The 15,653-nt window shown below is 20.9% G+C and overlaps 2 protein-coding genes across 2 annotated transcripts in view; one reads left to right on the forward strand and one right to left on the reverse strand.

Annotated features, from left to right (window-relative positions):
• The window catches only part of LOC117178032 (organic cation transporter 1-like), a 168,205-nt gene extending 167,436 nt beyond the window's left edge, over nucleotides 1-769 (reverse strand). The window contains exon 1 of the mRNA XM_033369232.1: nucleotides 699-769. The gene's annotated coding sequence lies outside the window, so the exon portion shown is untranslated. The remainder of the gene's footprint in view (nucleotides 1-698) is intronic.
• Nucleotides 1-15,197, forward strand: part of LOC117178404 — a 44,907-nt gene extending 29,710 nt beyond the window's left edge. Inside the window, exons 3-4 of the mRNA XM_033369831.1 lie at nucleotides 739-965; nucleotides 14,632-15,197. Coding sequence (XP_033225722.1) covers nucleotides 739-965; nucleotides 14,632-15,051 — 647 coding nt within the window. The 3' untranslated portion in view covers nucleotides 15,052-15,197. The remainder of the gene's footprint in view (nucleotides 1-738; nucleotides 966-14,631) is intronic.
• The last annotated feature ends 456 nt before the right edge of the window (nucleotides 15,198-15,653 follow it).

Genomic DNA, 15,653 nt, shown 5'->3' on the forward strand with positions numbered 1-15,653 from the left:
AAGCTTCGAAATTTTAAATGTTAAAAATAATTTTTGAAACTAATGTCTTATTGTTGTATTTGTAATCAATAAAATATATTTATAAAAAATTCTAATTGTTAACATTCGGGAACTTTCCAATTCGGATATTTTATAAATCGGCAATTTTCTGTCGCGAATTTTATTATTCGGGAATTTTCCAATTCGGTAATATTATAAACTGTCGGGAATTTTTCAATTCGGTAATATTATAAACTGTCGAGAATGTTATTAGTCGGGAATTTTATAATTCTGAAATTTTACTATTCGAAAATTTTATTATTTGGGAATTTTCCAATTCGGTATTTTTATTTTTCGGTAATTTTATTATTCGTGTATTTTATTATTTGAGAATTTTTCATATCGGTATTTTGATTTTCAGGCAATTTTACTATTCGCGAATTTGATTAATCGAGAATTTTCTAATTCGGGAATTTTACAGTGTGGGGAATTTCATTTTTCGGGATTTTTCAGTCGTCCCGTAAAAAAAATAATTTCATAAATTGGAAATGTAACTATTCGGTTTGAAAAATTCATGTCTTTGTCGAGAATTTGCCTATTTTTATTCTTTCTTGTCTTTATTTTTTTTTTTTACAATTTTATTTAGTTTTTTTCTTAAATTAAAATTGAAGTATCGTACAAAAAAAGGATAATAAGTGGTGCCATATTTATTTACTTACAGATCAGGGAATCCTTTTTTTTTATTGTAAATATTTTCAGTGGCAACAATGTCGATAGGACAGGATCGGCCGGAACTGTACGAAGAAGTAAAATTGTACAAGAATGCCCGGGAACGTGAAAAATATGATAATCAAGCCGACTTGTATGCAGTTGTAAATACACTTCAGCATCTCGAGAAGGCCTACATTAGAGACTGTGTCACGCCTAAAGAGTACACAGCAGCTTGCAGTAAATTATTAGTGCAATATAGAGCAGCTTTTAAACAGGCAAGCATTTTTTATATAATTATTTTTTAAATATAATTTTATTTATTGATATTTAGCGATTTAAAAATAAATCAGAAAAATATCATGTCAAATTACAGGCCTCGGACGCACTTTAAAAATCGGAAATAGTGTCATAAATTTAAAAAAATAATGTCAAGGTAGTGTCACAACGTTTTTCCAGTATTTCAAATGAGCTTCAATGTTGAAAATGTTTAATAATTTTTATTCTGAATAACTAATTTTATGAGAATATTTAAAAAGATTTCCTCATAATTTTCAAAGGATTTAAAAATTAAAAAAAAATAATATGAAAGATTTTAAGGATTTTTCCAATTTTTGGTAATTTCAACAAAAATTTAGGGAAAATTCGAATCATTTAAAAGTTTTCAAAAGGCTAAAAAATAATCCAATTTTTGAAGATATTTACGATATTTTTGAACAAAACGTAGATTTTTTAAATGAGGTTTTAAGAGAATATTTTTTTTTCAAGGTTATGAAAATTTGAAATGATTTTTTTATTTTTTTAAGAGAATATTTTTTTTAGGAAAAATTGGAAACATTAAAAAAATGTTTAATAGTTTTCAAAACAAAAATAATTTTTTACGAACAAAAGTTTAAATTTCGGATGAAAAGATTTCGAAATAAAGTTTTGAACATCTTAAAAGATTTTTGAAGGTTTCGAGATATTCAAATCTTAAGATTCCTGGGGAAATTTTTTTATGATTTCTTATTTCGAAAAATTAATTCATAAGTATGTTTAAAAAGATTTACCAAATTTTTCAAAATTGTCGAAAAAGAATCTGAAAGGTTTTTAGAAAAATTCTTTTTCTCTTTGTAAAGATTTTTTTTTTTTAATTTGAGAAATAATCTCAATTATTTTAAAAGATATTATTTTTAAATTTTGGCTCGAAAATTTAGCTATTTTGTTAAGAATTTTTTTATTTCGCTGAGAACTCGACTTTTTTGGTAAAAAAAAATTTATTTTGGTTAAAAATCAAATTTGAGAAAAATGCCAATTATTCTAAAAGATATTTTAAAATTGTCGAAATATTTAAAAAATAATTCGAAATTTGTAAACATTTTGAAAAATTAAAAGATGTTAATTTTTAGTTTTTCAAATTTTTCAATTGAAGCTCGAACTGAATTATTAGAATTCAATATAAAAAAATCAAAATTATCTTTTTTTTTTTGTTTAAAAATTCATCTTTTCCAATCGAAAATAAATTTTCGATTTGAAAAGTCACGTTTACGGTTTTAAAAATTTAAACTGTTTTATAGAAAATTTGTCATTTTAGCTTGAAAATTTAACTATTTGGTTAAAAAAAAATTATTTTACTTAAAATTCGTATTTTTTGGTTGAAAATAATTTTTTCTGCTTGTTAAAAATCAAATTTGAGAAAAAATCCTAATCATTTTAAAGTATATTTTCAAATTATAGAAATATTAAAAAAAATTAATATGTCAAGATTTAGAAAAATTAAAAAAAAATTCACCTTTTTTGGTTAAAAATTGAAATGGCTGGTTAAAAATTCAACTTTTCCGATCGAAAATAAAATTGAAAATTTAAACTGTTTTATATAAAATTCATAATTTTCGCTCGAAATTTTAACTATTTGTTTCAAAATTTTTTTATTTTGCTGAAAATTCACCTTTTTTGTCAGAAAATAAATATTTTGTTTAAAAGTAAAATTTGAGATAAAATGTAAATTATTTTTAAAAATATCTGCGAATTGTGCAAATGTTTAAACAATAATTGTAAATTTGTAAAGATTTACAAAAATAAAAAATGTTATTTAGTTTTTCTCATTTTTTCACTTAAACTCGAACTAAATTAATAGAGTTTAATTAAAAAAATCAAAATTACTTTTTTTTTTAATTAAAAATTGATATGGCTGGATAAAAATTAATCTATTTCGCTCGAAAAATAAATTTTCGATTTAAAAACTCATGTTTTGGTTTGAAAATTTAACAATTTTATTTAAAAATTTCCTTTCTTGGCTAAATTTTGTGTTTAAATTAAAAAGTCGACTAATTTGTTGAATAATTATCTTTTTGCTTTGAAAATTTGTCGCTTTCTATATAAATTTCACTGGTTTAAAATTCATTTTCTCAAATTTTGAAAATAATGTAGATTTTTTTTAAAGTTCAAGAAAATAAAATCAGTTTCTGAAGATTCATGTGAAAATGATTAATCACTTCTTTTTTTAAATTAATATTAAGAATATTTGTGAAAAATATTTCAGGAAATTTCTACAATTTTCCAACAAAAATTTGGAAGATTTATAGACACTTTTTTATAAATAGAATTTGGCAATTTTTTGTATGGATTTTGAAAATTTTAAGATACTTAAAGCTTAAGATTTCTGCGAAAATTTAAAATGATTTTTTCCTTTAATATATCTGGAAGATTCTTAGGCAATTTTTTTAATTCCCAATAATTTTTGACAAATTTGAGGAAAAATTCAAATAATTTAAAAAGTTATTCAGAAGATTTGGACCTTTCAATAGATTTTCAAAATTTCGAAAAAAGAATACGGAGGATTTTAAGGCAATTGTTTAAAAAAACTAATCTAATATTTAAAGAGATTACAAAACATTTGCAAAAATTCCAGAAAAAAATCTGGAAGATTTTTAAACAATTTTTTTTAATTTTTCAGGATTTTCTTTTATTTAAGGAAAAATTCCAATATTTTAAAGAATATTTGAAGTTTAAAATAAAAGTAAAAATAATTTTAAATTTCTAAAGATTAAAAAAAATTTAGAGAAAATATATTATTAAGTTAAGAAGATTTGAAAAAAATGATCTTTTTCGATCGAAAATGAATTTTTTTGTTAAAAAGTCACATTTTCGGGTTGAAAATTAAACTGTTTTATAGAAAATTCATCACTTTGGCTCTAATATTTAATTATTTGGTTTAAAATTGATATATTTTGATGGAAATTCGTCTTTCTTGGTAGAAAATAAATTTTTTGGGTAAAAATGAAGTATTTTCTTGAAAATTCGTCTTTATTTCTTAAATATAATTTTGTTTTTATTTTTTACTAAAATATCTTTTTTCTTTTTAATTGTTTTTAAAAAAAATCTTATACTTAAAGAGATTACAAAACATTTTTAGAAATTTGCAAAAATTCCAGAAAAAAATCTGGAAGATTTTTAGGCAATTTTTTTTTAATTTTGCAGGATTTTTTTTTTATTTAAAGAAAGATTCCATTATTTTAAACAATATTTAGAAGTTTCAAATAAAAGTAAAAATAATTTAAAATTTCTAAAGATTAAAAAAAATGTAAAGAAAATATAGTATTAAGTTTAGAAGATTTGAACAAAAAAATTATCTTTTTCGGTCGAAAATTAAATTTTTGGTTAAAAAGTCACTGTTTTATAGAAAATTCATCACTTTGGCTCGAAAATTTAACTATTTGGTTTAAAATTGATATATTTTGGTGGAAATTCGTCTTTCTTGGTAGAAAATAAATGTTTTGGGTAAAAATGAAGTATTTTCTTGAAAATTCGTCTTTATTTCTTAAATCTAAGTTTGTTTTTATTTTTTACTAAAATATCTTTTTTCTTTTTAAATTCAAATTATATTTTTAGTCGAAAATTCATTTTTTCTACTTTGGAAATTCAACTTTTTTACCGAATTTTTTCATTTTGGTTGAAATGTCTTCTGGCTTAGTTGGTAATTCAAGTAATTAATCAAAATGGAACTACTTTCCAAAATGTTAATTTTTTTGGTTGAAGATTTACATCGGTAGTTGTAAATTTATTTTCTTAACTGAAAATTTTACAAGTCAATTTTTGGTTAAAGATTGAACTTTTTTAGTTTAAAATTTAGCGATTTGTTTGAAAATTGATTTATTTTGTTAAAAATTTGTCTTTTGTGGTAGAAAGTTAATTTTCTTTGTTTAAATTTCCTTTTTTGTTGAGAATTCATATTTTTCGATTTAAAATTCAACCATTTTGTTGAAAATTTTATTATTATGCTGAAAATTCAACTCTTTGGTTAAAAATGTAACTATTCGTTTAAAAATATGTTTTTTTTTTTATTTTAGTTTGAAAATGTATCTTTTTGTTGATAAATGGATTTTTTTATTTAAACATTCAGCTTTTTAATTAACATATATTAAAAAGACAAAAATATAAACTAAGAATTAATTCTCTTGGTTTAAAATTGAACTATTTTATTAAAAATTTATCTTTTTTGGTTCATATATTCAATTATTTAGCTAGAAAATGTTGAAACGAAAAAATAAAAACTAATAAATAAAATTTGGACTATCGTCACATTGGGGTTTCAAATTATTCATTAAAAAATTTATGTAATTTGTTGAAAAAATTTTTTTTGGTTGAAAATCAATTGAAAATTTAACTATTTGGTTAAAAATGTATGTATTATGTTACAAATTCGTCTTTTTTTGGTAGAAATTCTAATCTTTTTTTTTTATTTTGTATTAAAACTTTTTTTTTTGAAATATCACTTTGTTTTGCAATATACTGAAAAAGAATAAATATACGAACAGTTATGTAAACTTCATAAATGTCTATGCAAACTATGCAATTTGTAATTACAAAAAAAAAGATGTCTGTTTTGACAATCTAAATCTGAATATATAATTTACAAATTCTCTTAATCTCGAAAACATAAAAAATTATTTTATAATAACCAAAAATCAATTCGACTATCGAAATTGAAAAATTTTGAAAATAATTCCGATTTTTTAAAAGTTTCAAGAGAATTAGAAAAGTTTTTCGAAATTTATGGAAAAATTGATAAAAGTGTGAAAAAATAATTTTAATTTTTTTTAGGTATTTTAAAGATTTTAAAGGATTTTTTTAAAAATGAGAAAAATTTCAATTAATTAAAAAAATATTAAACTTTGAAAAAATTTTCAAGATACTTAAGTTTTAAGATTAATGGGAAACATGAAATGATTTTTTGTTATAAAAAATCTTTAAGATTTTAATGCAGTTTTTTTAATTCTGCAGAAAATTTTGTGTATGTTTTTAGAATTTTTTTTTTTTTAATGTGAAGAAAATTCCAACTCTTTAAAAAGATATTCGAAAATTTAAAAAAAAAAGGAATTTAAAATTGGTTAAGATTTCACAGAATTAAAAACAAAGGTTAGCTTAGAAGATTTCGAAATAATTTTTTATTAAAAAAAAAATTTATAAATACCTTTAAAAAGATTTCTAAATATTTCTAAATTTTTCTAAAAAGAATCTGGAAGATTTATCAGCATTTTTTTTATTTTAGAGGAGCTTAAAAAAATTTAATGAAAAATTCCAATTATTTTAAATGTTTAAAAATTCAAATATTTGTTTGAAAATTTATGTATTTTGTTGAAACTGAATATTTTTCCGTAAAAAAATTAATGTTCTTGGTTAAAATTTGATTTTTGTGATTGAAAAATTATTTTTTTGGTTGAAAATATTTTTTTTATCAAAAATGTAACCATTCCATTTTCTGTTGGAAATTAATTTTTTTTCTGAAAATTTGTCTTTTTATTTTAAAAGTTTATCTTTTTTAGTAAAACGATTGGATCTTTCTTGAATAAAAATTAATTTGTTTTGCTGAAAATTCAACTATTTTTTAGAAAATTTACTTTTTCGTTAAAACATATTTTTTTTGGTATTGAAAATTTAACTGAAATATTTTATGATTGACAGATAAACTTAAAAAAATATTCTGTCGTTTTTTATTAAAAATTCACCTGTTTTAGTACAAATTACATCTTTCTTGGATAAAAATGCAACTATTTAATTTAGAATATAACTATTTTGTTAAAAACTCATCTTTTTTTTTGTTGAAAAAAATTTTCTTTTTGAATTGCAAATTTGATTTTAAAGAGTCAACTGGAATCTTTTTTGTATCAAAATTAAACTTTTTTTTTGGAAAACTTTTGTTCTTTTTAAATAAAAACTCATCTTTTTAAAGATAAATTTCACCTTTTTTTGTATTAAAATTTCTATTTTTGTTGTAGAAACGTATTTCTGATTAAAAATTCTCATTTTGATCTTTTAAAGTCGACTGAAATATTTTTTAACAGAAAATTCAACTACTCTTTTGAAAATTTATCTTTTTGATTCAAAAATTCCCTTGTTTCAGTAGAAATTAATTTTTTTTTAAATGAAAATACAACAATTTTTTGCTGAAAAGTCATAATTTTCTTTTGAAAATTTGTCTTTTTAGTTTAAAAATTCTCTTTATTGTATAAATTTAATCTTTTTTGATTAAAATATAAACTATGACACTTTTCTTTGGAAATTAATTTTTTTAGGTTGAAAATTCAACTATTATGTTAAAAATTGAATTATTTTTTTGGAAATTCAAGTATTTGGTTGAAAATTTTATAATTTTCTTTAAAAGATATTAATTTTGTTTATAAATTGTTTACAATTCTTATTTTCGTTATAAAAAGTGAAGTGCAATCTTCTTTAGTTTAAAGTTTAACTATTTTTAAAGGTCTTTTTTTGTTTAATTCATCTGTTTTTGGAGAAATTTTATCTTTCTTGAATAAAAATGCAACTTTTCGGTTGAAAATTCAACTTTTTTTTTAAAGTTTGTCTTTTTTACTTTAAAGTTTACCTGCTTTAGCAGAAATTAAATCTTTTTTTGATAAAAATGCAACTGTTTGGTTAGAAATTAAGCTATTTTACTATTTTCTTGAAAGCTCAACTATTCCTTAGAAAATTTGCTTTTTGTTTAAAATTTATATTTTGGTGTTGAAAAATGAACTGAAATATTTTCTGGATAAAAGCTTCAATTATAAAAAAAGTCGTTTTTTATTACAAATTCATCAGTTTTAGTAGAAAATTAATTTTTTGGTATAAAAATGCAACTATTTGGTAGAGAATTCAACTATTTTGTTAAAAATTCATTCTTTTTGGTTAAAAAAATTCGTCTTTTTGGATTGAAAATTCGATTTTTTTCGAAGAAAATTATTTTTTGAAAACAAGAAAATAAGTATTATTAGTTTGTTTTTTAAATTTATATAAATATAATTTTCATAAGATTCTTGAGAAGATTAAAAAGAAGATTTTGAATATTTTCGACGTATCAGAAAAACTATAGAAGATTTTAAAGAAGAAATCAAGAAATATTTGTTAAATTTGTGAAAATGTTCCACAATTTTCAAATATTTATAATCTATTTAAAAAGTCTTGAATTTCTCAAAATATTTTTTACTGACTAGAATTTTTCTTAAAAATTTCAAATATCATTAAAATTTTTTTTTTTTGGTTACCTTATAATTTCGAAAATTTTCCCAGCAATTTAAAGACAATCTTTTATTCTCTTAAAAGCTTTCGAAATATTTTAAAATTTAAAATTAATTTTGAATCTCTTTAATTCTGCAAAATATTTCTTAAATTTGCTCAATTCTTTATTTGTTTTTATTTTGTAAACTTACCAATCTTAAATATTTTGTTTCAAAAGCATCTAATTTCTTTTTAGACATTTTAGGAAATCGTTTGATATGTTTAAAAACCTTTTTTAATTTTTTCTTGAAGTTCATTTTTGAAAATAAAAAATTATTAACAATTGTCAGACGAATAGAAGAACAATTATTTTTTGTTAATCTTGTAATACCTTCTAAAACTTCTAATCTCTTGGAATTATTTAAATCTTTTCTGTAAAATTAATAAATATTGCCCTAAAATCTTTCAGATTCTTCTTTGGCAATTTTTTTAAATCTTCAAGAATCTTTTTAAATAATCTCTTAAAATTAATTGATCAAAATAAAATATTATGTTAATTTTTCTTTTGCTTTTAAATATTTTACACACTTTTTAAATGTGATTTTATTGACACCCTGACAAAATTTAGTTTACCTAAAAAATTTGTCAATCCTGAAAAATTAAAAATATTGTCTTAATGTCTTCCTTATTATTATATCCCACATTTTGAAATCTTCCATTTTTTAAATGATCCCTTTAAAATAAAACCTGAACCACTTAAAAAGTTATGAAGAAAAATTGTTTTTTATTATAAATTCATCTGCTTTAGCACAAAATTGATCTTTTTTGGATAAAAATACAACTATTTGGTAGAGAATTTATCTTTTTTGTTTAAAATTCATCCTTTTTGGTTGAAAAATTCGTTTTTTTGGATTGAAAATCCAATTTTTTTGGTTGAAACTTATTTTTTTGTTATTAAAATTCAATTTTCGATATTACTTAGTTAACTGGAATCTTTTTTGGATAAAAACACAATCTTTTGTAATAAAAAATTCTCCTGGTTCAAGATAAATTTCATATTTTTTGATCAAAATGCAACTATTTCGTAGAGATTTTATCTGTTTTGTTAAAAATTCATCCCTTTTGGTTGAAAAATTCGTATTTTTGGATTGAAAATCTAATTTTTTTTTTCGTGGAAATTTTTTTTTTGTTATTAAAATTCAATTTTTGATATTACTTAGTTAACTGGAATCTTTTTTGGATAAAGACACAATTTTTTGTAATAAAAAATTCTCCTGGTTCAAGATAAATTTTATATTTTTTGCGTAAAAATGCATCAGTTTCGTGGATAATTCATTTTTTGTTAATCAGTCTAATTTTTGGTTTGGAAATTGAATTTTTATAAAGAAAATTGGTCTTCTGGTTTGAAGGTTCAATAATTTAGATAAACTTTTATTTACATTTTTGAGTGAAAAATCTTTATTTCTTGGAAATTCGTGTTTTTGGGTAGAAAATTCTTTTCTTTTGTTGTATAAATTTTATTATTTTTTTATTAAAATATAAATTATGACATTTTTTGTTGGAAATTTGTCTATATTATATTTAACTATATTATTTAAACATTTCTAATTTTCATTGAAAATTCGTCATTTTTATTAAAAATTAAACTATTTTCTTTAAAATTCGTTTTTTTGTTGAAAATTAATTTTTTCTTATCTGAAAATGTAACTATTCCATTTTCGATCGAAAAGTAATGTTTCAGTTCAAAATTCTTCATTTTTATTGAAAATTAAACTGTTTTCTTAACAATTATTATTATTTTTTTTGAAAACTAATTTTTTCTTATCTGAAAGATGAACTATTTCATTTTTTATCGAAAATTGATGTTTTCGTTCAAAATTCCTCATTTCTATTGTAAATTAAACTATTTTCTTAAACATTATTTTTTGTTGTTGAAAATTTATTTTTTTCTAATCTGAAAAATTTACTGTTCGATTTTCGATAGAAAGTTGATTTTTTAAATTCAAAATTCATCACTTCAATTGACAACTCAACTATATTAGTTAAAGATTTTTAATTTTAGTTGAAAATGCGTCATTTTTATTAAAAATTAAACTATTTTCTTAAAAATTCGTTTTTTTTTGTCGAAAATTAATTTGTTCTTATCTGAAAATTTACCTATTATATTGTTGATCGAAAATTGATGTTTTACTTCAAAATTCATCAATTCGGTTGAAAATTTAACTATATTAGTTAAATATTTCTAATTTTAGTTGAAAATTTCGTCATTTTTATTAAAAATTAAATTATTTAGTTAAAAAATTTTTTTTGTTTGAAAATTAATTTTTTGTTGTCTGAAAACTTTACCATTCCATTTTTGATCGAGAATTGATGTTTCATTTCAAAATTCATCATTTTGATTGAAAATTAATTTATTTTGTTAAAAAAAATTTTTTTGTTGATAATTAATTTTTTATCAGAAAATTTAAGTATTTTATTTCAATATTTCTAATTATAGTTGAAAATTCGTCGTTTTGATTAAAAATTAAACTATTTTCTTAAAAATTCGTCTTTTTTTTTGTTGAAAATTAATTTTTTCTGATCTGAAAACTTTACTATTTTATTTTTGATTGAAAATTGATGTTTTAGTTCAAAATTCATAATTTTTTATTGAAAATTAAACTATTTTCTGAAAAAATATTATTTTTTGTGGAAAATTTAACTATTCTATTTTTGATTGTAAATTGATGTTTTAGTTCAAATTTTATTATTTTTATTGAAAATTAAACTATTTTCTTAAAATTTTTATTTTTATTGTTGAAAATTTATTTTTTCTGATCGGAAAAATTTACGATTTAATTTTGGATAGAAAATTGATTTTTTAAATTCAAAACTCATCGCTTCGATTGCAAATTTAACTATATTAGTTCAATATTTCTAATTATAGTTGAAAATTTGTCACTTTGATTGAAAATTAAACTATTTTCTTAAAAATTCGTTTTTTTTTATTATTGAAAATTAATTTTGTCTGATCTGAAAACTTTACTATTCCATTTTTGATCGAAAATTAATGTTTTAGTTCAAAATTCATCACTTCGATTGAAAATTAAATTAGTCAAAGATTTCTAATTTCAGTTGAAAATTTATCATTTTGGTTGCAAATTTAAAATATTTTGTTAAATATTCGTTTTTTTTGTTGTTGAAAATTAATTTTTTCTTATCTGAAAATTTAATGATTCCGTTGCTGATCGAAAATTGATGTTTCAATTCAAAATTTATCATTTTGATTCAAAATTAAACTATTTTGTTAAAAATCCTTTTTTTTTTTAAATTTTTTTTTTCTAATCGGAAAAATTTACTATTCCATTTTCGATAGAAAATTGATTTTTAAAATTTAAAACTCATCGCTTTGATTGAAATTTCAACTATATTAGTTAAAGATTTTTTATTTTAGTTGAAAATTCATCATTTTGATTGAAAATTAATTTATTTTGTTAAAAAAATTTTGTTTTGAGAATTAATTTTTTATCTGAAAATTTAAGTACATTAGTTCAATATTGAGAATTGAGAATTTAAAATTTAACTACTTAGTGAGAAATACTTCTTTTTTTTGGTTCGGAATTCGTTTTTTAACAGAAAATGGAACTTTTTAATTTTTTAAGATCGATCTTTTTTAGTTAAAAATTCGCGTTTGTTTTCGTAAAAAAATTATTTTTTAATTTGAAATTTCCTTTTTTTGCGTTAAAATGCATCAGTTTGGTGGAAAATTAATTTTTTGTTAATCAGTCTAATTTTTGATTTGGAAATTGAATTTTTATAAAGAAAATTTGTCTTCTGGTTTGAAGGTTCAATAATTTAGATAAACTTTTATTTATTTTTTGAGTGAAAAATCTTTATTTGTTGGAATTTCGTCTTTTTGGTTAGAAAATTATTTTCTTTTGTTGCATAAATTTTATTATTTTTAATATATTTCTAATTTGAGTTGAAAATTCGTCATTTTTATTAAAATTAAACTGTCTCCTTAAAAATTAGTTTTTTTTTGTTGAAAATTAATTTTTTCTTATCTGAAAGATGAACTGTTTCATTTTTTATCGAAAATTAATGTTTTAGTTGAAAATTCCTCATTTTTATTGAAAATTAAACTATTTTCTTAACAATTATTATTATTATTATTATTATTTTTGAAAACTAATTTTTTCTTATCTGAAAGATGAACTATTTCATTAAAATTGAAAATTAAAAAAATGGGAATCAAAATGATAAATTTTGAACTGAAACATCAACTTTCGATCAGCAACGAAATAATAAATTTTCAGATAAGAAAAAATTAATTTTGAACAACAAAAAAGAAAAAACGAATTTTTAACAAAATATTTTAATTTGCAATCGAAATGATAAATTTTCAACTAAAATTAGAAATCTTTGACTAATTTAATTTTCAATCGAAGTGATGAATTTTGAACTAAAACATCAATTTTTGATCAAAAATGGAATAGTAAAGTTTTCAGATCAAACAAAATTAATTAGAAATATTGAACTAATACACTTAAATTTTCAGATAAAAAAAATTAATTTTCAATCAAAATGATGAATTTTCAACTAAAATAAAAAATCCTTAATATAGTTGAATTTTCAATCGAAGCGATGAGTTTTGAATTAAAAAAATCAATTTTCTATCGAAAATGGAATAGTAAATTTTTCTGATTAGAAAAAATAAATGTTCAACAATAAAAAAAAATATATTTTTTAAGAAAATAGTTTAATTTTCAATAAAAATGATTAATTTGGAACTGAAACATTAATTTTCGATCAAAAATGGAATAGTAAAGTTTTCAGTTCAAACAAAATTAATTTTCAATAATAAAAAAAACGAATTTTTAACAAAATAGATTAATTTTCAATCAAAATGACGAATTTTCAACTATAATTAGAAATATTGAACTAATATAGTTAAATTTTCAATCGAAGCGATGAGTATTGAATTTAAAAAATCAATTTTCTATCAAAAATGAAATCGTAAATTTTTCCGATCAGAAAAAATAAATTTTCAACAACAAAAAAATAATTTTTAAGAAAATAGTTTAATTTACGATAACAATGAGGAATTTTGAACTAAAACATTAATTTTTCATCGAAAATGAAATAGTTCATCTTTCAGATAAGAAAAAATTAATTTTCACCAAAAAACACAAACGAATTTTTAAGCAAATAGTTTAATTTTGAATCAAAATGACGAATTTTCAACTAAAATTAGAAATATTTAACTAGTATAGTTAAATATAATATAGACTAATTTGCAACAAAAAAGTGTCGTAATTTATATTTTAATAAAAAAACAGTAAAATTTATACAACAAAAGAAAATAATTTTCTAACCAAAAAGACGAAATTCCAACAAATAAAGATTTTTCACTCAAAAAATAAATAAAAGTTTATCTAAATTATTGAACCTTCAAATCAGAAGACGAATTTTCTTTAAAAAAATTCAATTTCCAAACCAAAAATTAGACTGATTAACAAAAAATTAATATTCCACGAAACTGATGCATTTTTACGCAAAAAAAGGAAATTTCAAATTAAAAAATAATTTTCAATTCTCAATATTGAATTAATATACTTAAATTTTCAGATAAAAAAAAATTAATTTTCAACTAAAATAAAAAATCTTTAACTAATATAGTTGAATTTTTAATCCAAGCGATGAGTTTTTAATTAAAAAAAAAATCAATTTTCTATCGGAAATGGAATAGTAAATTTTTCCAATTAGAAAAAATAAATTTTCAACTTTAATGAAACATTAAAAAAATTATTTTCTAATTTGAAATTTGCTTTTTTTTTGCGTAAAAATGCATCAGTTTAGTGGAAAATTAAGTTTTTGTTAATCAGTAATATTTTTGTTTGGAAATTGAATTTTTATAAAGAAAATTTGTCTTCTGGTTTGAAGGTTCAATAATTTAGATAAACTTTGATTTATTTTTTGAGTGAAAAATCTTTATTTGTTGGAAATTCGTCTTTTTGGTTAGAAAATTCTTTTCTTTTGTTGTATAAATTTGATTATTTTTTTATTAAAATATAAATTATGACACTTTTTCGTTGGAAATTTGTCTTTTTAGGTTGAACTTTTTTTTGTAATAAATTAATACATTTGGAAACTTTTAATTTATATTTGAAACTGCTGAAATAACCCGAACAATAGCAATATTGTTAAAAATCATAAATTCATTTCAATTCTCCTGAATTCTCTCATATTCTCGGTTATATAACCAGAACTTAAATCCCTGGGAATTCAAGAACTCTATTTCCGGAACTCTTTCTAGTTCGAGTTTTTGGTACCAGGTGGCGAAATGGTCGACCACCATTCCCAATAGCTGGAAAAAAAAAAAACAAAAAAAAAACTTGAGATATCTGTGAAAAAGGCTGAAATTGTGAGCGAATTCTTTTTCCAGAATTCGAGTGGAGAGCCTGATTTTTCTGATTTTAACTTTAATGACAGGTACAGAGCGATCAGTATCCGACAATCGACGCATTCGCGAGAGCTTTTAGACTCGACTGTCCGGCAGCTCTCGAGAGAATCAAGGAAGACAGGCCAATCACGATAAAGGACGACAAGGGCAACACTTCAAAGTGCATCGCCGACATTGTCTCTTTATTCATCACTCTGATGGACAAGCTCCGTCTCGAGATAAAAGCCATGGACCAGCTCCATCCGGATCTGCGTGATCTCATGGACACCATGAATCGTTTGAGCATTCTTCCGAGCGACTTTGATGGTAAGCAAAAGGTCGCCGATTGGCTGCAAACTCTGAACAATATGTCCGCCTCGGATGAACTCACGGACACCCAAGTTCGCCAACTCATCTTCGACCTCGAGACTTCCTACAACGCTTTCAACAAGATACTACATAATTCCTAAAATTTTTCATTGTTTTCTCGGATAGATGAGACGTGGAATTTATTTTTCGCCAATTAGGGATGTTTGATTCTTTGAAAGCGGAGTGTCTACTGAATTGAAGAAGTTGGAAAAAAACTGGATTTTTTTTCTTTTTTAATCAGGGAGTTTTTTTCGGGAGGATGCTTATAATAACTTTATTAGTTGAAGATTTCTAATTTTATTTGAAAATTCGTCATTTCATTAGAAATTAAACTATTTTCTTAAAAATTATTTATTTTTTAAAATTTTTTCTTATCTGAAAAGTTAACTATTCCATTTTTGATCAGAAATTGATTTTTTAATTCAAAATTCATCACTTCGTAGAAAAATTCAACTATGTTAATTAAAGATTTTTTATTTTAGTTGAAAATTCATCATTTTGTTTGAAAATTAATCTATTTTGTTAAACAAAATTTTTCGTTGCAAATTAATTTTTTTCTTAATTAATTTTTTTTTTTAAATTTTAGTTGAAAATTCGTCAGTTTGATTAAAAATTAAACTTTTCTTAAAAATTCGTCTTTTTTTTGTTGAAAATTAATTTTTGCTGATCTGAAAACTTTACTATTTTATTTTTGATTGAAAAT

This window comes from Belonocnema kinseyi, chromosome 8 (assembly GCF_010883055.1).
Source record: "Belonocnema kinseyi isolate 2016_QV_RU_SX_M_011 chromosome 8, B_treatae_v1, whole genome shotgun sequence".
In the NCBI taxonomy this organism is placed as follows: Eukaryota; Metazoa; Arthropoda; class Insecta; order Hymenoptera; family Cynipidae; genus Belonocnema; species Belonocnema kinseyi.